At 40.9% G+C, this 23,740-nt stretch overlaps 1 protein-coding gene across 9 annotated transcripts in view; it reads left to right on the top strand.

Annotated features, from left to right (window-relative positions):
- The window catches only part of caskin1 (CASK interacting protein 1), a 140,113-nt gene that overhangs the window by 68,556 nt on the left and 47,817 nt on the right, over positions 1-23,740 (top strand). For all 9 annotated transcript variants that reach the window (XM_075455047.1, XM_075455046.1, XM_075455044.1 and 6 more), the window contains exon 3: positions 20,895-20,992. In XM_075455047.1, coding sequence (XP_075311162.1) covers positions 20,895-20,992 — 98 coding nt within the window. The remainder of the gene's footprint in view (positions 1-20,894; positions 20,993-23,740) is intronic.

The following is a 23,740-nucleotide window of genomic DNA, read 5'->3' as shown; positions in this document are numbered from 1 at the left end:
AATACATACATTTTTTTAATTGTTTTATTTCACAGCCAGATTGAGTGATATTGGTTTAACGTTAAAAACGGTCATACCTGATACATGATAAGAGTGACTTCTTTAGAGTAGTCAACATTATTCCCACTGCTGATGTTCACAAATACTGTTGCACCAACTTAATTTTTTCTGGAAGTCTGTAGTCAGGACTGGCCCCTGAAATGTTCTATGAGGAACATACAGCCCCCCCCCCCCAAAAAAAAAATATTTACATACATTTGTTTACTGTTGACAGCATGTAACCCTTGCCACCTGCTGCTGTCAGACAGTTAGCTTTTGCTTGTATCAGCGTTTGAAAATCCTACTTTAGCATTAGCATGAGCCTTGTCCAGCTTGCTAAGCTACAGAGCAAACAGAGGATTTTCAGGACTTTCTGCTTCGGGGTTCAGACTCATGAATGTTACAGTTTGCAGGGTGAAACCATAGACATTATTAAAGATGTCTTTATATGTCTATGGGTGAAACTGGTGACTTTGCTTAGGTGTACAGCAGGGTTTTGGCGCTTTGTTGGCACTGCGTATGCTCCGCGTGACGTGAGTGCAATGACTGATTTGGCAGCATTCAGCCTCCCGCGAGGGCCGAAGCCTCATTACATGCTCTTTAAAAAAAAAAAAAAAAATACGAGCATGTGTTTATGCGACTTGGATGCGGGACAGGGTAGCAGCGAACTATTTTCCCCATCTGGCAGGAAAATGTCGGCGCCACCCACAGCAGCGGGAGTACTCCCAGCAGCACAGTCAGCTACGTTGCGTACGTAACGTGACGATCACCAGCCAATCAGGATTTACGTGTTGAGAAGCGTTTCTGAGGAATATGCTGGGTGTAACTCACGGTGACGTCACAATGAGTGCAATAGGAGGGTTTCAGTTACGTCATCACAGGAGCGCGCAAATTTAAGTTGGTGGGCAGGAAGCTTGACTACAGCTTGACTACAGCAGCACCAACATGGAGATGAGTGAATAACAGATGAAGGCCCACAAAAGTTTGGAGGCATACAACTATTACCACAGCAGATGGATCAAATGCTGACATTAGCCCCTTTCACACTGCGACTTAGCAGGTCCAAATTGCACCTTCGACCCGCGTCGAGCAATGTGAATGCTTGGCGTGTTGGTGACCCGTGTTGCCTGAAGCCGAGTTCAGGGGGCGTTACCTAGTGGCAGAGCATCACACGAAACACATAAAATGCTGGGCGTGTACAATGACGTAGGCACAAGCCATGCGTCGGAGGTAGGGTTAAATACACCTTGAGGACTCGTTTTTGCAATTGTATATGCAGTTCATGGAGATGTTATTTTACGGGGTGTGGATGGTTACAACGTGGGATGCCGCCGAAGAACATATGCATAGAATACAAGAGCACTATAGTCCCCGAAATGTGGCGGTAAATAACGTCCTCTGCTCGGAGGCTGAGGAGCTCGCGGACCTCCTTGTCTCCCCAGTTGGCCATATTAAAAAATGTCTCGAACTTGATATAGGCTAAAACAGAGTAAAACTTGTCCTCACCTGTCGCTGTTGTTCTGAATCAGCTGTCCATTCTGTCTTTTAAACTCCTCACGTCACGCCACGCCCACGTCCGACCCGCGTCGATTGCGTTCACACCAAACTCGGCTCGGCAAAAAGACTAGGGTCCGACGCGGGTCGAAAGGCGAGTCGAGTTGACGCGGCATCCCGGGTCGGCAGTGTGAACGCAACAGCGGACACGCTAAATTCGCGGATTAAACGTGGGTTATTCGGCTGTGTGAAAGGGGCTATTGTGTCTTTGTTAGCCTAATGCACAAGGCAGAGAGAGAGAGAGAGATTCTGTTGTCAAGAACTTGGGAGCTAATGTGCCCTGTTAGCACTTAAGCACTTCGTGGATACTACTGAAACGTGATTGTGACGACGTGACAAATTTGTTTTGTTTAGATCAACCACTCTCAGAGATCGCATGAAACACCGATGACGGTGTCTTAGCTCTGTGTTTTGGTAACCCAGATTGACCGTCGGAGCCCAGTCCACTGACTCAGTAGCCAGCAACGCGCTGGGACAGCCTTCAATACAAAGCCCAAACGTAGCCCGTATTACATTACTGTTGATTGGCATTTAACAACATAATACTTTACTGCACTACTACAAAACAGTTAGATTTCGCACATACCTTTGACGAAGGTATGTGCACACGAGCATTTGCAGATTCAGCCCCTCCAGTCTGTAAACGTAGGTTAGCTATCCACTTTTTGCGGCGTTGTTCTGTGAGTTTTTTCCATTTCTCACCTCTATGGGCGATTACCTTAGGTACTCGATAGTAACCCTTTCCCTTCTCTCGGTTAGACCGATTGCTACATCCAAAAACGGCACAAAACTGAGGCATTTTGGGCAAAAAAGTGGCAGACAAAACACAGTGTTTTCGATGCGACCCAGCTCCAGTTGCCCACCACTTAGGTTCGCGCGCTTAGAAAATACGGAAGTGACGTCAAGTGAAACCCTCCTATAGTAAGAACAGAAAGACGTGAATGAATGACGTCATCACAGTCCTTCTTCAAAGCACTGTGACGTCATCGCTTTGTGACATCATTTGTGTTCTGGATTATATCTGTAGAACTTCATAACCTTCAGTATTGCCTGAATGCTTAGAGCAGAAATCATCCTCGAGATAGATAACCAGATACCAGATAACGAGATAGATAACCAGAACACAGTCAATATGAGCGAGCCAGCAGAACTTTCTGTATGTGAAGATACAGCAGAGAAAAGCACAACTATTAATGAAAATCCACCAATGATGGATCCTCCTGATCAATCTGCCTCCCCAGAGGCTACAGAGGGGGCAGTAACCAACGATCAGCTCCGCCCTTTTGTCACTCTTCTCGTCGTGAGAATAATGACCCAGTGTCAGGCTTTGCAGAAGCGGAGCGTGCAGGAGTGGATTTCCCACACCAAGCGCCTGATCAACGAAGCCATGGTGAGACTTACTGTGGCTGAAGATTTTCACCCGAGCACAAAAAAGATTGAAAAACTCAGCAAGAAGATCGTGAAGGAGCTGCAGGGGAAGTTCTTCAGCAGGAGGGGTATGGAGGCACGGATGTTCCTACAGGACCCAGATGTGGACGCCGCCATCGTCCACTCCATTAGAGCTCACATCGCAAAACTTTCCGACCATTTCACAAGGACGGAGTCCACCCGCCATCTGTGGAGAAATGTTATGGAGATTTTAGCAATTTCCGCTGGGTTGGTACTAATCCCTTTATTGATATTTATTCCCTTTTTTTAACTGGCGGGAGCATGAATAAACACGTGAATACAAATAAACACGCGAATACAATGGAATCTGCAGACGGATGCAGAGGAAGAGAACTGAACCAAAAAGACCGAGAATAAACAAGGAAGTTGCGACATTTAAACTGGATTCAACAAAGAGCGTGAATGGTGTGGATTTCCCACACCAAGCGCCTGATCAACAAAGCCATGGTGGGACTTACTGTGGCTGAAGATTTTTACACAAGCACAAAGAACACTGAAAACCTCAGCAAGAAGATCGTGAAGGAGCTGCAGGGGAAGTTCTTCAGCAGGAGGGGTATGGAGGCACGGATGTTCCTACAGGACCCAGATTTGGACGCCGCCATCGTCCACTCAATTAGAGCTCACATCGCAAAACTTTCCGACCATTTCACAAGGACGGAGTCCACCTGCCATCTGTGGAGAAATGTTATGGAGATTTTAGCAATTTCCGCTGGGTTGGTACTTATTGATATTTATTGCTGCCTTTTTTTAACTGGCTGGAGCGTGAATAAACACGTGAATACAAATAAACACATGAATACAATGGAATCTGCAGACGGATGCAGAGGAAGAGAACTGGACCAAAAGACAGAGAATAAACAAGGAAGTTGCAACATTTAAACTGGATTCAATGAAGAGCTCAAGCTGGATGTTCATTTTGCATGGTGTGAAAATACTTTTATTTGAATTTACCTAGATGTGGAAGTATCCCCTTATGCAGTAAACCTGCCACAAGAGCTCTTTTAAGGTTTATAGAAATAGAGCATAGTGCAACTTGGATTATTTTATGAATAATTATGATTACAATTAATTGAATTCCAATTGGCTTGAATTGGACTTTATTATCTAAGTGCCTTGAGGTGACATTTGTTGTATTTGGCGCTATATAAATAAAAATGAATTGAAATTGAAATTGAACCCTTTTCATCTTAGTGTGGGTTGTCTCCCGAAGCTCCACTTTCCCCACATATACAACCATTTGTACGTTTGAAATAAGCTAATAATATATTTATTTCAATGATTCAATAAAAGATAACAAAATATTACATTTGTATTTCTGTTCAACTCATTTACTGCTCCAGTGAATGAAAATATATGAAGTTCTCTGGTTAATTTGTTAATGTTAACCAAAATTCATGTTAATGTAAATGTTTTCTGTTTGCAAGTTGGATTTCTCATCTTAAGACATTTGAACCTGCACTTAAGATGGTTTGTCCACTCAGCTGAGTCACCAAAATACATTTTACTCAACAAATCCCCTTTTGTTCTGATGTTGTGACTTTACAACCTCAGTTTTAAAGTGATACTCCGGAGTAGATTCAACCTGGGGTCATTTGAACCGTGATATCCAGCCAAGTAGCCCACCCGAAGTTTTTTCGATATTGGCTGAACATCAGCTGAGTTACTGAGTTATTCCGAATAGCTTCGTACAAGGGTTAATGGATCCTGGTCCGTATCTCCAAAATTACCACACTAAAATCACATGCCATGACACCAAACTTCTACAGTAGTACAAATATGGTCTGTACTCACCAAACGATGCATTTGGAAGTTTGTACATAGTCCAGGAGTTAATTATTATCAACACAAGCCTGATAGCTTTTCTGCAGCTAAAGCTGCGTCGACGTCACTTCAGGGAGCTGGGAGCTTCAAAGTAAGATGAGGGTTGATCTACTACTGTAGACAACAAAGTATATGCTATATTCTACATGTTTTTTTTTTATTAATTTTTATGTTTTAGAGTTGTGAAGTTATTTTACCAATGGAGAAATTGAGCAGCCTTGCTTTGTTGTCTACAGTAGTAGATCAACCCTCATCTTATTTTGAAGCTCCCAGCTCCCTGAAGTGACGTCGATGCAGCTTTAGCTGCAGAGAAGCTATTAGGCTTGTGATGACAATAATAAACTCCTGGACTATTTTCAAACTTCCAAATGCATCGTTTGGTGAGTACAGACCATATTTGTACTACTGTAGAAGTTTGGTGTCATGGCATGTGATTTTAGTGTGGTAATTTTGGAGATACGGACCAGGATCCATTAACCCTTGTACGAAGCTATTCGGGATAACTCAGTAACTCAGCTGATGTTCAGCCAATATCGAAAAAACTGCGGGTGGGCTACTTGGCTGGATATCACGGTTCAAATGACCCCAGGTTGAATCTACTCCGGAGTATCACTTTAAGAAGGTGGGGATGCAAAATGCAAAAAAAAACACCCAAATGCACTGATTTACAAATCTTATGAACCAATATTTTGTTTACAATAGAACAAAAAGAACAATAAAATGTTAAAGCGAGACATTGTACCATTTTGAATGTGATGCTTGAAACGTGTCTTAAAAATAGCTGGTAAGGGAGAAACACAAAGTCAGAAGAACAGCTGGAGGAACATGGTGCTACTACAGTAAAGCCTGTTATGTGGCCATCAATCCATCCATTATTTTCTACTCATCCGAGGTCAGGTCACAGGAGCAACAGGTCTGGGAGGGAAGAGACTTTCCAGCTCCCGGTGTTCTCGGGCCAGATGGGATGTATATAATCCCTCCAGCATGTTCTGGTCTGCCCTGAGGCTTCCACCCAGTTGGACGTACCCTATCAAACTCCAAAGGGAGGCGACCAGGAGGCATCCTAACCAGTACCCGAATCACCTCAACTGACTGCGTCCGATGCGGACACTGCTAAGACAAAGCTGGTTAAGTTACAGAATTTTAAACAACAGACACTGGGGAGCAAAAATAATGAGTTCTCTGTATTTTTCATACTTTTATTTTGGCCTCCTTTTCATATTGTTCATCAGTCATTTATGCAGTGATTTGCATGCATGGCCAGTGTTATAGTGTGAGGAAGAACTGAAATTAGTGCATTTATGTCCAAAAGTTTTTCCTTTTTTACGAGGACTCGCTTTGCTGAATGGTGACATAAAGAGGCACCAGAACCCCAAATTTTGCAAGGTCCAGTCTCATCTACATCAAAAAAAACCAAAAGCCATTCTCATTTTGAATTTTAAAACAAGCATAATTCAGCTGACTGATTATAGACATTTCACCGTAGAATGCATGGAAACAAGAGAAATTGAAGTCAAACCTGCACTAAAATTTGAACGTTTTCCTTCTGTGAAAAGACGCACATGTGGGCTAACTTATGTAGATCAATAAAACTCTAATGTGGTTCATTTCAGTGACTGCTGGAAAAATCTTATCATCTTTATATCAAAACTTATCCATGTTGAATGACTTGTTTATATAGAAAATATTTGAGATAAAGTTGGAGCTGTGTTTGTGTAATCCGTCCAACCTGAGGTGGATTTGTTTATGTTTCAGGGTGTGTCAGAGAATTCTCTCTTTCTCAGAGTTTCATTCGTCTATTTCTGCATTATCAAACAACCAGATGGTACAGAATTGCACATATTAGGAGGAACTGACAGAGGCCGACATTCTGAATAACTGTTAATAGACACAAAGCTCTTACTGTTTTGTAGATATGTTAGATCCATCAACAAAAACGGAATTTGGTTCCTCATTGTAACCAGCATGATATCCAGTTTCTCACATTTATAGTAAGCAAGATTTCTCAGAAATTGGTTGGTCATTGAGCGAGTTAGCATTAATTTTGGAGACAAGATGCATGGCAGCTATGCACATCAGCAAAGATGCATCTATGTGCTGTGAAAATTTTCTTCAGGTGAGTTCAAAAAAAGAGAAGAACAACTAAGTGGTCGTTTGTCAGTCATACAGCTGCGACCACAGGCAGATATTTAGGAAGCCCAGCGGCTAAAGGATCACATTTGGCTTCTGCAAAAGAACAGAAGTCATGCACCAATTTTTATTCTTCAACAGTTCGTGAAGAAAAAAAACAAAAAATGATGACAAATTTTGATGCAATCTGTTTGGTTAATATGCTATCTTTGCTTAACCACTCACTGAATCAATGTTTCCTTCAGTAACTTTCTTTTTTTTCGTTTGATCTTTTTTTGTGTCTGTCATGGCATCGTATGAATTGGAACTGATTTTGAATTTAATTGATATGATCTGATTAGATTATGATTGAATTAGACCTGAACTTTAACAGCCACATTAAATCAATAACATCAGCAGAATTTTACCATCTAAAAAACATTGCTAGAATCAAAGGAATAGTGTCTAAACCAGATTTAGAAAGACTAATCCATTACTACTGTAACGGCCTGCTCACTGGGCTCTAAACGGGCTGTAAAACAGCTGCAGTACATCCAGAATGCTGCTGCTCGAGTCCTGACTAGAACCAGGAAATACGACCACATTAGTCCAGTGCTCAGGTCTCTGCATTGGCTTCCTGTCGCTCAGAGAATAGACTTTAAAACAGCTCTGCTTGTGTACAAGTCTCTTCATGGTCTAGCGCCAAAGTACATCTCTGATATGTTAGAGCCATATGAACCAACTCGGACTCTGAGAACCTCAGGGAGGGGTCTCCTGCTGCTGGTGCCCAGAGTCAGGACTAAACAAGGTGAGGCTTGGTTTCAGTTTTATGCTCTTAAAATCTGGAACAGTCTTCCAGAAGATGTGAGACAGGCCTCAACTTTGACAATGTTTAAATCCAGGCTGAAAACAGTTCTATTTAGCTGTGCATATGATACCTGAAAGTCCCCTATAAGCCCCCCGATAGCCCCGGATAACAACAACATGGCAGCTCTGAACTAACAGTGCAATAATACGCGTTCATTCATTCATTCATTCATTCATTCATCTTAAAGTATTGGTGAAATAAAGACAGATAATGCCTTATTTAGAGGCTGTATTGTCTATGCCCTGTTCTCTCCCGTTATATGGATACACGCGGATCTCGAGTAATCTAAAAATCGCAGATTTTCACCAAACTGTTATCGGTGCGTACATGAACGTATTTTATGCCAGAAAGGTTCAGGTTTAAAAAAAAAAAAAAAAAAAAAACCTTCTCCTTTAAAAGAGACAAAAAAGCAAACAAACAGTAAAATAAATAAAAATAAATAAGGCCCCCAGTTCTTGCCACTGATGATGGATTGTGTTTGTTTCTTTATGTTTTTCTTTATTTGCCCATAGAAACACGAGCTTATCAGACGTTGTCTGGTACCACAGCGACAGTACAGATCAGATTGTGGCCTGAAAATGGTGTGTGGAGCAAATCTTTTTGTGTTTCCCTTGAAAGCAACAACTGTGTACACATGGCTTGCCTTCATTGCCTGATCTGAGCAGGCATCTGTTGTTTTAAATGGTATGCAGCTTTGATCTTTCACCTCTGATGCGGACATCTTGTTTTGACTCTGTGTAGGTTCATTCGTTCTAATGTTAAAATGGGGTTCCTGGTCATATCTGTTATTCTTTGTACCTCTAGCTTAAGGACAATGTTTTGGTTTAGGGACAGATAAAACTGAAAGTAATGCTCATTGTTCAAACCTAGTGACAGATGCTGGTAACACAGCAACTAACAGAGACAAGAGACAGGTGTAATGTATGAACCAAGAGCTGGAGCCAGCCGATAGGAGTAAGAGGGAGAACAGCTGTCCTTCTTCTTTCCTTCCTATTCTTACAGAATGTGATTGGTGGAGCTGTGTGTAGTTTAGAAAGCCTAGTAGGCTTTAGAAATCTCTCATCGATGAAAATAGGTCAAACCATGTGTGTGTGTGTGTGTGTGTGTGTGTGTGGGTATTTGACAGGTAAGGAGGACCAGTGTAAAGCTTGCTGCAAAAATGGATGTGTGTGCTGAACACTGGGGAGGAGTTGCCTGAGCTAGTTGGAGATAAATATGAATACAGATCACAAAAAAAAAATCCAGAAACAAAAGGGAGCGGAGGGGAGGGAAAAGGCAAACTGTGAGAGGATCAGAAGCGAGACAGCGATAAATAAACAGAGACAGCCGGTTAGGGGAGATGGAAAGCAGAGACAAGAGATTGAGTTTGGTCTCTGAAATAGAAGTTGTGGATTCAGGAGCAAATGCTGTGGTGTTTTGATAAATGGGTTGCACTGTGCCTTGTCATACTGGTAGTTAGTTAGCGACTTGTCCTTTAAAGAAACGTCTCAGCAGGGTAGGGATACACATCAACTACTATGCTGTGTGGCACTTTCTGAGCAGTTTATGGTGTTTAAAAATGCATCACGAGATCAACCAAATACCAGCTTGTTGAACACTTTTCAACCCTTCATTTAATCTTTCTTGGATGCTTTCCATGTTTGTGTGGCTTCTGTAACTGGGATTTCACAGTCACTGTTTTCACCTGTGTTGTGCCCGGTCCCGAAGGGAGCATTCCAAGATGTTCACAATGCCTTAGTTTTCCGGAAAAGCAGTTTTTTACTGAATCTGAGGGATGGGGAGTGCGGCGATGGCTGGCAAGTTTAAATGTTTCTCTTACTGTTTCATTTCAGCAATTAAGGCTGGGTACATGGTTTTGCACAAACTGAGTGGGACTGAGTACCATCCATACTGTTTTATTCCAATTTATTGGGTGCATGTAGCTGGCACGCTCAGTCACACAAATCGTAGGGCTGCACGTTTTCGGCTGCAGTACCCTCTCAGATTGAGGCAGATGGGCAAATTCACATCACACCAGCCTCAGGGACGAGTGGATGACGAAAGGACCGTAATGATTTAATCATTGCCATTATTTTTTTTGACAGCCAGCTATGGTTTTGATATATAAAAGGGAGTAAGCACCAAACAGCTAAGCTAAAACATTTCCAATATCTTAACAAGTGGTAAGAATGGTCACCTTCTGATCATTTGACAAGAAACAAGCTGCACTCGTGAACAAATTGCACTGATTCGTGCTGTTCTTAGTGGGTTGCAGTGACCTTAACTGAAATGAACTGGGAGCTCCTATAGTCATAATTTTCTGCTGTTAGTAGGTCACCTGCAGGACTGGCCTTTTCCCATCAGCACTGCTTTCGTGACTTCCCACTTATTTGCCCGACTTTGTAAATCCGGCCCTTTTTTGTCTAACTTCTACATTTTGCTCCGTGAGCCATGCTGCTGCATTATCTGGGTTTTGCTGTGAGACTGATCTGATTTCTGAGTCTTCACTGGAAGCCCGACAGCAAGATTTCAGAAAGTTACAGCTTCCAACAGTAGGACACGTGTCATGTGGAAAAATCCCTCTGTGTGCGTGTCACAGAGAGAAAGACACCCCGAGGAGCTTCAGGGAGAGCACGTAGGGTTGAACAGTGCGCACACAAGGCGCGGAGCTGAGCCTAAAGTTTGTGAGTGCAGAGACGCGCATATAAAGAAATACACAGGGACTCAGCCACTGAACAGCAGTTTAACCCTTGCGCGGTCTTAACATTGTGTTTACTCCCATTGTCCTACAGGTCAAAAATGACCCGCCCTACCAAAGCCCCAAAATAAAGCAACTTAATTTAATCCATCCATCCATCCATCATCTTCCGCTGGTCCGGGGATCGGGTCGCGGGGGCAGCAGCTTGAGCAAAGAGACCCAGACGTCCCTGTCCCCGGCCACTTCCTCCAGCTCTTCTGGGGGGACCCCGAGGCGTTCCCAGGCCAGCCGAGAGACATAGTCTCTCCAACGTGTCCTGGGTCTTCCCCGGGGCCTCCTCCCAGTGGGACGGGCCCGGAACACCTCACCGGGGAGGCGTCCAGGAGGCATTCTCACTAGATGCCCGAGCCACCTCATCTGACTCCTCTCGATGCGGAGGAGCAGCGGTTCTACTCCGAGCCCCTCCCGGATGACCGAGCTTCTCACCCTATCTCTAAGGGAGAGCCCAGACACCCTGCGGAGGAAACTCATTTCGGCCGCTTGTATTCGCGATCTCGTTCTTTCGGTCACTACCCACAGCTCGTGACCATAGGTGAGGGTAGGAACATAGATTGACCGGTAAATCGAGAGCTTCGCCTTCTGGCTCAGCTCCTTCTTCACCACGACGGGCCGGTGCAGAGCCCGCATCACTGCAGACGCCGCACCGATCCGTCTGTCAATCTCCTGTTCCATTCGTCCCTCACTCGTGAACAAGACCCCGAGATACTTGAACTCCTCCACTTGGGGAAGGATCTCTAATTTAATTTTAAATCCAAAATCTATTTGGTATGATGAAACCACCTGTTATTTATCTATTCAACTCAATTCAATACATTTTTTATCACGTATGTTTTGTTACACAATACAAAAAGACAATCACCAGTTTTCAGGATTACACTTTTTTTTGTTTACCACAAACCAACTGTCAGTTGGACCAACAGTTTTCTTTTACATAATAAAGGTTTATTATTGCTATTATATAAATGTGAAGTAATTACTTCAGAATTAATTATATTCAAAGGGAAAAAAACTGAACTTTTTTCTGGTGTTTAAATGTTTTTATAATTCACGGGTCAAAAATGACCCATAAGACAATCTTTGTACCCTAGTGGTGTACAGCCCCCATGGAAACATAAACAAAAATAAAGTATGACTTTTTCTAATGATGGGGTCCCTTTAGGAAAAGTCATTAAATTTCAAGTTGGAAAAAGATAGTTTAAGGTGTTTTTTCTACAGCTAAACGTGGTAGTGGGTCACTTTTGACCCGCAAGACAACAGGAGGGTTAAACTCTTAGAATGAGCTTAAGTAAAATGAGTTTACAAAGATAACTCTAGTCGTCCACATGACTAAAACATTTTAGCAAAGCTGTAAAATGAGTTGCTAAAGGCTAATGAAAGATAATACTTGCTCCACATGGCTGGGAGTTTTTTTCGGGTGGGTTGGTTGAAGCTGTCAAAATCAATGTCTTGTAGATGTGTTGCATTTAAGTTTCACTGTGGAAAAGCTCAGCCATGCTGTTGACTGCTTGTTGGACTCATGATATGTCTTCTTGCATCTAATTATCAGCATATAAGCATCACACTGTGGTCTTTAAGTACAAAAAATTTTGAGTAGAGACCAAGCCAGTCGCTGGAGCATCTAGTAGGACTGCTTAAAACACCTGCCATATAACCACCATATCAATTAGATTTTAAAGGGAAGTTATTCCCCTCTTTTTCAGCCAACTGAAACAACCACAAAGGTCATCTGTTTATACCCATAAATACAACCCATAATAAGTATGGGTTGTCTGCAGAATGGAAGATAGAATGGAGACGTTTTTCTGTCATGGCTAAAGTCTTTGCCCACGTATACAGAGAGTAAAGTTGCCATTTATTTTGTGGTGGTTAAGGCAAACTCGGTCGGCCAAGTTTGCATTGATGAATAATTGTAAAATAATCACAAATTTGCAAGATAACAAATACTGAACTTTTGACCTCAAATAAACCTGTTTTGTTCTGATGGGACAGAGCTTGAGTAGCAACTTAATCCTAGACTATGAATTGATCTCCTGAATTAAGGAATGAGGAGCGGCAGATGGGAAATGGTGGATTTATGAAGAATGTAGAATATGTGAGGAAAGGAGGAAGGATAGGAAAAGAAATAGGATGAAATGGTGTTGCAGAGAAGTCAGATTTGCCAGGGGGGAGATCTAACTAGATAGATAGATAGATAGATAGATAGATAGATAGATAGATAGATAGATAGATAGATAGATAGAGTTTTGTGGATGAGAAGAGAGAAAGAAATTGGGTATAAATAATGCATGTTACATTTTACAGCTTGGCTAAAACGAGGGCTTCCCTTCACTTCCACCCATACATGCACCTCACTGACACACTCTTTGGGTCTACACACACACTCGAATGGCTGTTTCACTCAGCCTGCTGCAGCATTGTGTAACGGTATCCCCGTTTAACCCCGGAGGGAAAAGCTTGGTAAAAAGAATCCCTGAGAAAGATGCAGAAGTGGCGGTGTTCATTCAAAGCTGTAATCACGGTCCAGCTAAGCTTGGTGTTGACTCCAACAGTTTATTTGAAATGACGTGTTTTTCCTGGATGCTTCACCATCCATCTGGCAGAACAAATCTGAAAGACGGTGAATTTCCAGCACAGCCCTTTTACGTTTGAAGTTTTCCGAATCCTGTTCTTGCGATTTATCAGTCACGAAGGAGTTGGAAGTACTTTGAACTGAACCTTTTATTGTGCAGATTTGTATATCGTTCAAATGCTGCTTTCAAAGCCCTTGCTTGATGGAGTGCTGAGTTTTCCCTCCTTTCACATTTTACACTCAAAATCAGGGGCAGTATTCACAAAAAATCTTAGAATGATTCAAATTCCAGAATAGATCCTGGTAAAGCATCTTAAACCTTTTAAGAGCTCCTATGATGAAAAACTGCTCAGGCAGGAGGAGAAGAGATGTGCTGCAGACAGATTAGAATGTGCAGGGATTGTGCCTGTCAATCATTCAATCAGTCAATCTTTCTTTATATAGCACTTTTTCAAGCAAAATGTAACTCAGTGTTTTATAAAGCAATTTAGAGGACACACACAAGAAATGAAACAAAATCGAAAAGAATGACCACACTTAACTGTGACGTATTTATAAAATCTGCAATAAAACAAAATATCCAAACTTTTATCCAAGGCGACTTACAAATGAGGATATAACATTGCAGCTAACATCGAAGCTTACAATAAGCTACATAGAAGGAAACCACTGTTGGGAGGGGTATGTTAAAAATTTTTGTACTACCCAATCTTGTCATGTGAGATTATAATTTCAATAAAACAATTGTTCACAAAAAGACAAGACAAAAGACACACAGAAATATACAAAAAAGAAAATAAAGAGAAAAAAATAAAATAATTAAAATGAATTAAAATGATTAAAAACAAGCAACAGTCTAGATAAGTTAAAATCTCCACTGGCAGTTTGTTCCACTTGTTTGCAGCATAACAGCTAAATGAAGCTTCTCCGTGTTTAGTCTGGACTCTGGTCTGGACTAGCTGACCTGAGTCCTTGGATCTTGGATCCAAGGACTCTATCCTTGCATCATAGAGGCGTTTAGAGCTCTCTTCTTTAGGAGTGGCTTAATGGCAGCTCTCACTGTTGCCGAACTGTTTTCTCTCGGATTTTTAAATCAACAATATTAAATTGCGACATAACGTCAGAGTTATTTCTAGGTTTTAGACAGAGATTCATTTTCTGTTTGTCTGTGTGGCGTGAATGTTTTGTCTAATTCTTTTGCTTTTTTCTGTTTAGGAGGATTTGTGAGTTTTTCAACCATAGCAAACAGAGCTCGAGAATTGTTAACATTCTTATTAATCATTTCAGATAAATGCAGCTGTCTGGCCTTGCACAGCTCATTGTTATAACTACGCAGGCTTTCTTTGTACAGCTCATAGTGAATCTGAAGCCTTGTTTTCCTGCACTTACGTTCAGCTCTCCTGCATTCTCTTTTCAGGTTTTTGACCGTAGTGGTGTTTCTCCATGGGGTTTTCTGTTTGATCAAGGTGCTCTTGATTCTTATCGGTACAACAGCTTCCTTTACATTCAAAATTTTTAAGTTGAAATGATCCAGCAGTCCATCAACCGACTGCGATCATTGTTGGTAACATAGCTATAGCCTCCCTAAACTGAGCACTTGTGTTCTCATTAATGTACCTCTTCTTAACTGAGAAGCTGGTTGTTTGAACATTCTGAGTGATCAATAAATCAAATAAAATACAAAAATACAAAACCTAAACAGAAGAAATATCAACACCTTTAGAATTCACCTTTAAGATGAATAAAGACTAGACTACTACAAACAGAGTAAAACCTGATTTAAATCAGTGACTCAACATAGAAAACAGGATAGAAAGAAAACCCAAGACGAAACTAATCCAAAGTCCAAAATTCCACAGACCATGTCAGTGACAGAGAGTCGTTCTTTTTGTTTTGTTGCTCAGGTAATTTGCCTTATTCTAGAATACGAATGAGAAAAAAATAACAGGTGCACTCTGCAGTCTTGTTTGGAGATGTGAGTTATGATGTATCGCAGGAGCTACCAGACTGGGATCGAGGAAAGCCAAGGTCCAAAATTTGTGCAACGCTCTTACATTCGCCAGAAAGTCGCAGTCAGAGCGAATGTTTAACTTTGATTTCTGTTTTATTTTCACTCAACATAAGCCACTCAGTGAACTGTAATATCAAATGAAAAAGTGCAATTCCCAATACTGTCACTCATAACAGCAAATGTCAAATAAAATACTGTAGAATCCATTAAGATATAAAGTAGTTTGTTTTCTTACTTTTTAAATTTTCTCCTTACATTGAGATATGCGAGTCGCAGCTGGTTGTTTACATCGATATAATCATGTAAATTTTTTGATTTACTTGGATTTACATCAGATTTTGAATTCATGTGTGCTTCCTGTAGTCTTTGCCCACATCTCAACCTTCATTTTCTTTATGCGTTGGGTACTTCCCTGTGAGAACTCAAGCTTAATAATATGGCAAATTGTGAAAGGCCCATTGAGCTGGCTAAGACCAGGGGGCGAATGCAGAAAACCGTGTAGTTTAATGACTTAATCTGTGTGTACATACATAGGCAGAAGTGTGCATATGCATTATTTTCGCCAGATTAATCAAACTGCGGATATGGAAACCTCGTTCATGGGTAGTTTTATGCACATGTACATGCCCCACTGTCATATAAAAACAGTGAATGCACCACAAATGGTGTAACACCAACAGGAAAAAGAGTTTAATTTTAGTGAAAATATGATATCAAAGACTCTCATCAGTGACCTTCAGAAAAAGAAAACGGAATCACAAACAGAACAAATACTCTAGAATGGAAACAATGAACAAAAGGGATCAACTCTCAGGGCGTATTCACATCTACCTCGTTTGGTCCGGACCAAACGTCCAAACGGACCAGATTTCCGTTGGTTCGGACCTTTTGGGATGGTCTGAATACAAACCACCGAACTCTGGTCCGGACCAAACAAGCGGACCGAGACCGAGCTGAAAGGTCGGACTCGGTCCGGATCAAACGAACCCTGGTGCGGATCTTTTGGAGGTGTGAAAGCAGACCGGACCTAATCCCAGACTTTTTGCTTTTTTGTACCTCGGGAGCATCCGTCGTTTGTCTGCTGCTAGGTAACAGAACAGAGCGTCGTTCTTCTAATTACTAGACCGGCTGTGGTAAAGCTAACGAAAGACCGAAAATAATATTTCTAGACCGAAAATGAGTAGGGGACAAACGTGGGCCGAAGAGGAGACCCGTGCTCTTGTGGACGTTTGGGCAGATGCCCACATATCATATACGTTGAAAAAACATATAGTTTTGATTATATTAAAAGCAATAACGGCACGGAAAGCGTCCATGACTACATTCACTTTTGAACTTAGCACTTTGTGTTGCGCGTGTCGATTCTGACCAATAGCCGAACGACTTCAGGGCGCGTGGCTTTGATGACATATTTTGGTCCGTTTACTGAAATGTACAGTCTGAAAGCGAACCGCACCAAAATGAAAAAAAAAGGTTTGGACCAAAGCAAGTGAACTATCGGACTTTCCTGGTCTGAATACGCCCTCAAAGACCTCTGTAGAAGAAAGAAATTGTAGTTTTACAAACCAGAGGCCAAAACTTGTGTCACTTTAAACAAAGAGTATCGGGCCAATGGGGAATGTCATACAGCGCCGCAAGGAATTGTGGGAAGGGGTTGGGAAGTACGGGATTTGAACCAGCAAGTCATCAAAAGCAGAGCTTTATCACTGTAGAGAACTGTCCAAGCAAAATGTAGGTGTTGCCCAATTTTTGAGCCCTTTATTGTCATATTGCAAAGTATTTTTACACGGACCAACACGCATTTTTAACGTCATGTCATGAGATAGTGTTGAGGAGGCAGACATGTACAGATTGCGCATGGTTATGCTGTTATTTTGCTAAAAAGCCTTCGATAGCCTTTGCAATCTTTCATCGGGAGTTTTTTATTTAATTGACTGATGATTCTCCGATGGAGTTTGACACAAAGTGGTGAGCCACGAGCCATCCTTCCATGGAAAGACTATCATCAGCCTTTGGTTGATGTTTTTTTATATATATATATCCAGTCCTTACACTCTCTAATTGTGGAATCTTCTAGGCCAGCATTTATTCGAAACAAAAGTCCTCGAATCGAAACAACCGTACAGATTGTTTGTTCTTACCTTTGATTATGATGCATAAAGGCATCTTCCAGTCAAGTTTCCAGTCAGTGTTGTCAGGTTTTCTGTGATGCATTAGCCCTCATCAAACAAACATGAAGATGTCAGTCATCATTCCTGTAGTCTCCTCCTTGTGCAAAACATCAGACTGAAGAAAATGTCAATAACAGCTCCATTCATTGCACTTTTGACTCTTTTTGAAAAAATAAAAAAAAGAAAATTCATCTTTCCACCTGATAAAACATCTCCAAAGTCAGTCAGTAACAGCTCCACAGATAGGAATCCAAAATAAGCAACCTCACATCAATACTTTGATGTGGAGAGTGTTCGACCGATTCTTATGTTGGAAGCCCAAGAACAAACCGGAGAAATCTTCTGTCCACAGACAAAGTATTCAAGCCAATTGAATTCCAATTGGCTTGAATTGGACTTACTATCTAAATGCCTTGAGATGACATTTGTTGTATTTGGCGCTATATAAATAAAAATGAATTGAATTGAATTGAATTATTGAGCTCACAGGTAAAGTATGGCAGCGCTGGGCTCGGAGGGGACAGAGCTCTCGCAGGGCCTCCGTCAGAACGAGCCCTGATCTCTGGAAATAGTTCATATTTATCTTCTTCACATTTATCTTAGGTTGGACTTACCCACGACCGAGTGTAATTGGCCAGTTACCAGCGACAGGCCAACCACTGTCCACGTCATTGTTCTTGGAATGTGTCAAGCAATGTGTGTGTGTGTGTGTGTGTGTGTGTGTAGTTTTGGGAGTGTATCTAATGCAACAGACCTAATCTGACAAGATAGAGAAGTTTCGTTCCTGTCGTTATGTTCCTCTCATACAAGCCAGTTCTAATCGGTTATTTTATCTTATAGTTCTAAAACCATAATGTCCTGTTCAGTGGAAAACTACAGAATATGAATACATGATGTCTTAAAACAAAACCAATTATAACAATAGTGTACAGTATGAGCTGCTCAGTTTGTCATGCCTTTCATTTCTGTTTGCCTGCATGTGTCCTCGGGTTATGTGTTGCCTTCTCCATCACAGCTGACATACAGTATCACACACATCTACACGGCACACACACCCTCACACATACCGTCTCTGCTCTATTTCGCAGATCTGCTGTAAAGATACACATTAGATGTTTGATCCCTAATCCTCTACTATTAAATCCATTTGTCATGCTAAGCCTTGTCATTATTACTGACCTGTGTGAGTGTTTATGGGTGTGTATGCAAGCGCATGTGCGCATATAGCTTTTACATGTCTGTTTGATCCCCAAGCCTTTTTTTTTTGTTTAAATCTATGATGAGCTGTCTTGTTTCTATTCAATCCTTTTTTTCTAATGATTCCCCCTACCTCCTCTTTTTTTATTTTCGTATGTTTTTTCTGGTGAAAATTAATCTTTATAATAGAGAAATCCAAAATATAAGTCATGTGGAGGTTACACTGGAAAAAATCAAAGTGGTACCAAGTATATTTGTCTCATTTCTAGTCAAAATATCTCATTACACTTAGTATCAGACACAACTGCCTAATAAGTACCATTTCAGCCAGATATAGGGACTTGTTTGAAGACAATACATCTTGAATATCTTGTTAAATGAAAAAGTCTTGAAAACAAATTGTTTTGATTCACATATCATATGAAACAAGCATTTTTGGACATTTGAAGAGGTTTTTAAGCTAATTTCAAGATCACTTTTATCTCAAAAGTCCTAAATATCACATCTTATTTCAAGAAATGTTGACAAGCCGATTTTCACTAGTTCCATTGGCAGAATTATTTTGCTTATTTCAAGCAAAAACGTCTTGTATTTGTTGGTTTTTTACTTATTTTTGGAGGGGCATTTTTTCTAGTGTGTTTGTCAGAATACAGTCTTTTATTTGAGGCAAATTTAGAATTTACAGTAGAATTATGGAACAAGTGTAGGGGTTTAAAAAGAACAACTATTGTTGAGTTCCTTTCATGTTTCTTACACCCTGGACGGGTTGCCAGTCCGTCATAGGGACACACGGAGACAAACATCCTCACACTCACCCTTTGGGTCAGCTTGGAATTACCAGTTAACCTAACATGGACAGTGGGAAAAAGCCAGAGAACCCGGAGAGAACCCACACAAAAAGGCTCCAGCTGGGAATTTGAACCAGGAACTCCCTTGCTCTGAGGTGCTGAGCACCACACCCCCTCGCAGCCTTTTATCAGACACAGACTTCAATAAAAATGGACTAAATGCAAAAAAAATGTCATGTGATTTAAAACCAAAAAAACTTAAAACATCTATTGCTCGAAAAGCTGACAGTTTAAAGGCCACAGATGGTTTTATATGGGAGAAACTGACCTCGGAAGATGGTTTTGAAATTAAAATGTCAAAATTTGCATGTTTGAATAAGAATTAATGAATGATAATTTCTGTCTAAAAATAAAGAGGCAAAATGGTTTAGCCAACAGAAGGTGAACTGGATCAAAAATTTGGAACCATACCCATTTAACTGTCCAACCAAACCTCAAATCGATGAGGTTCTTTGTTCACACACTTAAATAAAACTCATAAAACTCGTGTGTCCATTAGATATCCACGTCAAGTGCAACGAGGGAAATGCGACTCGTATTTTGTGTTTCCACAAGTATGCAGACATCTTTCCCAAGTCATGTATTTAAGAAAGTACAAAGACTTGATATGGTGGGGACGGGGTGAGTGGCATGGCTGCAGTGCTTTGAACCATGCACACACGCCCATCACCTTCATGGATGCCACTTTTCTGGCATCATGTTTCATGCAGGTGAAGGCAGACGATTATGATGATTATGAGGGGTTACAAGATTTATTATTGGTTGTGATGGGCCGACCTACATTGAAACAATACATTTTTGTTTAACGTGTTTTCTGAAATTCAATTTTTAAATGTCAAACTTTTATATTGCCTAATGAATCCTGCGCTTATTTGCATAAAGTAGGTGTTGTGAAATGAACACCAAAAAGAAAGTTTTTGATGTTTTCTATCCACTAATTTGCAAGAAGTCATTTAAGTAGACAGTTCCTTTCTTTTTTATTCATATTTCATTCATTTTAATTCATTACATTTATTCCCAGATTCACACAAAAACCTTTTAACCGAGCAACAAAACAAATACCAGCTGAATATTTTAACTACTTCTTGAGCACTGGGTGTTTAAAATGAAAAAAAAAATCACTCAAGACCTTTAGTCTTTATTTTCAGTGCCCATATCTGACTGTAATCCTAATAAAATAAAGTGACCTGGTGAACCACATAGATGATTACCACCAAAAGAAATATACAATACTTACAGCATAACCTCTTTAAACCTCTGATCTTACATGATAATTAAGATGGAAATGTTAAGTACTGTGTTAATTATAATACTGATGAATAATTTCACCATGGCTCTGACATTTATCATTTCCCTTTTGTTTGATTCACCTTTCACAAACAAAGAAATTTAAAAAAATAAAAAGATGATGTGATGCGAACCCCCTTTTTGAGTTGACACGGTATGACCCCGGTGAAGTAATGTGCTGGAAATATGACCAGTGTGTGTGTGTGTGTGTGTGTGTGTGTGTGTGTGCTACAGGTTTTCTCCACTGCACCATGCAGCCCTTAATGGGAATTTGGAGCTCATCTCTCTGCTGCTGGACTCACAGGCTGCTGTTGACATCAGAGACCAGAAAGGTGAGGAGCAAACACACACACATAAACGATGAAAAACAAAAATACGACCACTTAAAAACTGAGAAAAGTGAGCGATAGGAGAGTTACTTTGCATATCTATGTACGTTTTTACGGTTGATTTATGTTAAAGACCTCGATGGAACTATTGAATTAAAGATATCAGACGATGTTGGACTGCTTGGATGTGCGAAATGACGTACTTCGCCACTAGTGAGGAGCCCTCTGGGAGGAGGACTTCCCCTCCACCTGCCAACAGGGACTTGGGGTGGCGAGAAATGTTTATAATCTGGGGCGTTCAGGCCTGTGCAGTTTTGAGTTGCCTGGAAGATTATAAATGTAAAGCAAGAATGTAATAGGGGGGGACTGGATAGTGTTGTGGTGAGATTGCCACCTTTCATGTGGGTGGCCTGGGTTCAAATCCCCCCTGCATGAAAGGTACTACCTCCAGTAGGGGTCCTTAGGCAACACCCCCTTACCCTACCTGCCTACCAGTGTAAGTCGCTTTGGATCTGCCAAATGCATACACATAAACATAATGAGGCCAAGTTGGTGTCACTTAACCCATTGAGGCCGGGAAAGCGTTGCCGCATTTCTACCTTTAAAGCCGGGGGCGCTGTTGCGTTATTCTACCTTTAAGGCCGGGAAAGCGTACACGTCTTTTTTCATGTATAAGGTTGTTTTGCACCAATTATTGACCTCTGCGCCAATTAAATGCATTATAATAGACACGCGAGAGTGTCATCATGTTTCTCGTGTCATTGTTTTGAAGTTAAGTTACATCGAAAAAAAAAAAGTTAAAGCTGCAGTCTGCAGGATTTGTTGTTGTCATACGTAAAGTCCTAATTTTTGGCATTTTAAGAGTTTACATGATCTATCAGAACGCTTGAAGTTGAAAATGGTGACCTCCGTAGTCGCAAAATGCAAGAAATGCTTATTTTTTAACCAAAAAATAAAAAGTTATTCAACTTCCTGTCCCGCCCCATCAAAACACATGAGAACTCGTGCACGTCTACGTGCACGCCAGATGCGCGTACACGACTCCTCATTCATCAACTCACCTGTCATTTGCGATCATGGAAGACACAGTGAGTAGACTAGCCTGTAATGAAGTTCAATAGTCTAGATAAATAAGCGTGGGGACGATCGGTGATTGACAGGCAACAGAGCCCAGCTCGTAACCTGATTGGTTACCTTTTACCGGTCCGGTCTGCAATTTTGTAAACAAACCTGCTGGCTTTGGAGGGACCTAGCGGGACATATAGGGGACCTAGAGAACTCATTTTTTTTTGTATTGGGGTATTTAATGTACTACTTTCAGAATCCCCGGACAGTTCCAGGCATTATGCTTGAAAAAGAGTTGCAGACTGCAGCTTTAAGTTTCATCGAACCAAGCATGGAGGACTTTCAGTGGGAAGACATTTCAGACGGTAGCGATTGTGAGGAGTTTCTTGGCTTTGGTGATGCTGATGAACGTGCTGACCCAATTGATCGAGATTTATGGCAAGCACATATGTTTGAAGATAACGATAACGACGAGGATGATTTTGACGGGTTTGAATGTGAGTGGAAGACTGACAATTACCACCGTAATCGACGGAGAGATTTCAACCGCACAGCAGGGGTGAAAGTCGATTTACCTGCAGATGCCACACCGTTGCAGGCATTTAATCATATTTTTACTGAGGAGCTTTGGGCGCATCTCGTTTCCGAGACGAATAGATACAGTGACCAGGTACTTCAGACTCCAGCTCGAGCAAAGATGGCAAGGTGGTCACACGTACCTGTGCCGGAGATGAAAACGTTTATTGGAATGTGTATGGGCTCCTTGTGCTGCCAGTACGAAGAGATTACTGGCGATAAAATAAATATATAAATAGATAAATAAATCATTTAAATATAAAATTAAATTTTATTTTATTACTGTTTTCTAATTGAAAATAGCGCTATTCCTGCACTTAACTTTTAATTTTATTTTATTACTGTTTTTTTTATTGAAAATAGTGCTGTTCCTACACTTTACTTTTTACATTTTCTATTTTTGTGAAGGTGTATGTAAATAAACTCAATTTCCAAAGAAAGCCACAGGTGTAAGCTCTCAAATACTTTTTGAATTTTGTTTCTATCTGCTACAGAGGCTGAGAAATCAATCATTTAGTAGGTGTTGACACAATTGCTGAATTTCCAGAAAAACTTCAGGTTTTAGGGGGTCTTTCTGAAACCCATAGGTTTTCCAGGCATTCTTTTCCAGGCGTTTTAGGCCTAAATGTGTTAATAGACTGAATAACATCAGTTAAACATAGCAAGGTTTTAGCTAAACTAAAAAACCTGCCAAGTGATATTCTTAAAGAAACCCGCCTATCTGAGATGTGTTTGTGAGTTAAAGGAAAGTTAGAAAATACGATGATTAATGTGTCTGCTCCCCGAGACGGCACGAAAAGGTTTTTTTTTTTAAAAACCTGTTTGATGTCATTGCCTTAGAAACAGAAGGTATTCTTATTTGTGGAGGAGATTTTAAAGTGATTATGAATCCTAATTTGGACACAAGCACAAAGAAAAATAAAATGTATTTAAGTTCATCAGAAGGAAACATGATTAATTGACATCTGGAGAGAACTTCATCCCTCGGAAAGGAACCACACCCAATAAATGAAATGTAGCGCAAATAAGGAAGGATATAAAATGATACATCGAAAATGACAGTGGAGGAGTGGAAGCTGTAATATTGTGGGACGCTATGAAGGAAGTCAT

Source organism: Odontesthes bonariensis, chromosome 21 (assembly GCF_027942865.1).
Source record: "Odontesthes bonariensis isolate fOdoBon6 chromosome 21, fOdoBon6.hap1, whole genome shotgun sequence".
NCBI lineage: Eukaryota > Metazoa > Chordata > Actinopteri > Atheriniformes > Atherinopsidae > Odontesthes > Odontesthes bonariensis.
The sequence above is the reverse complement of the archived record's forward strand: the minus strand, read 5'-3'. Positions and strand labels throughout refer to the sequence as shown.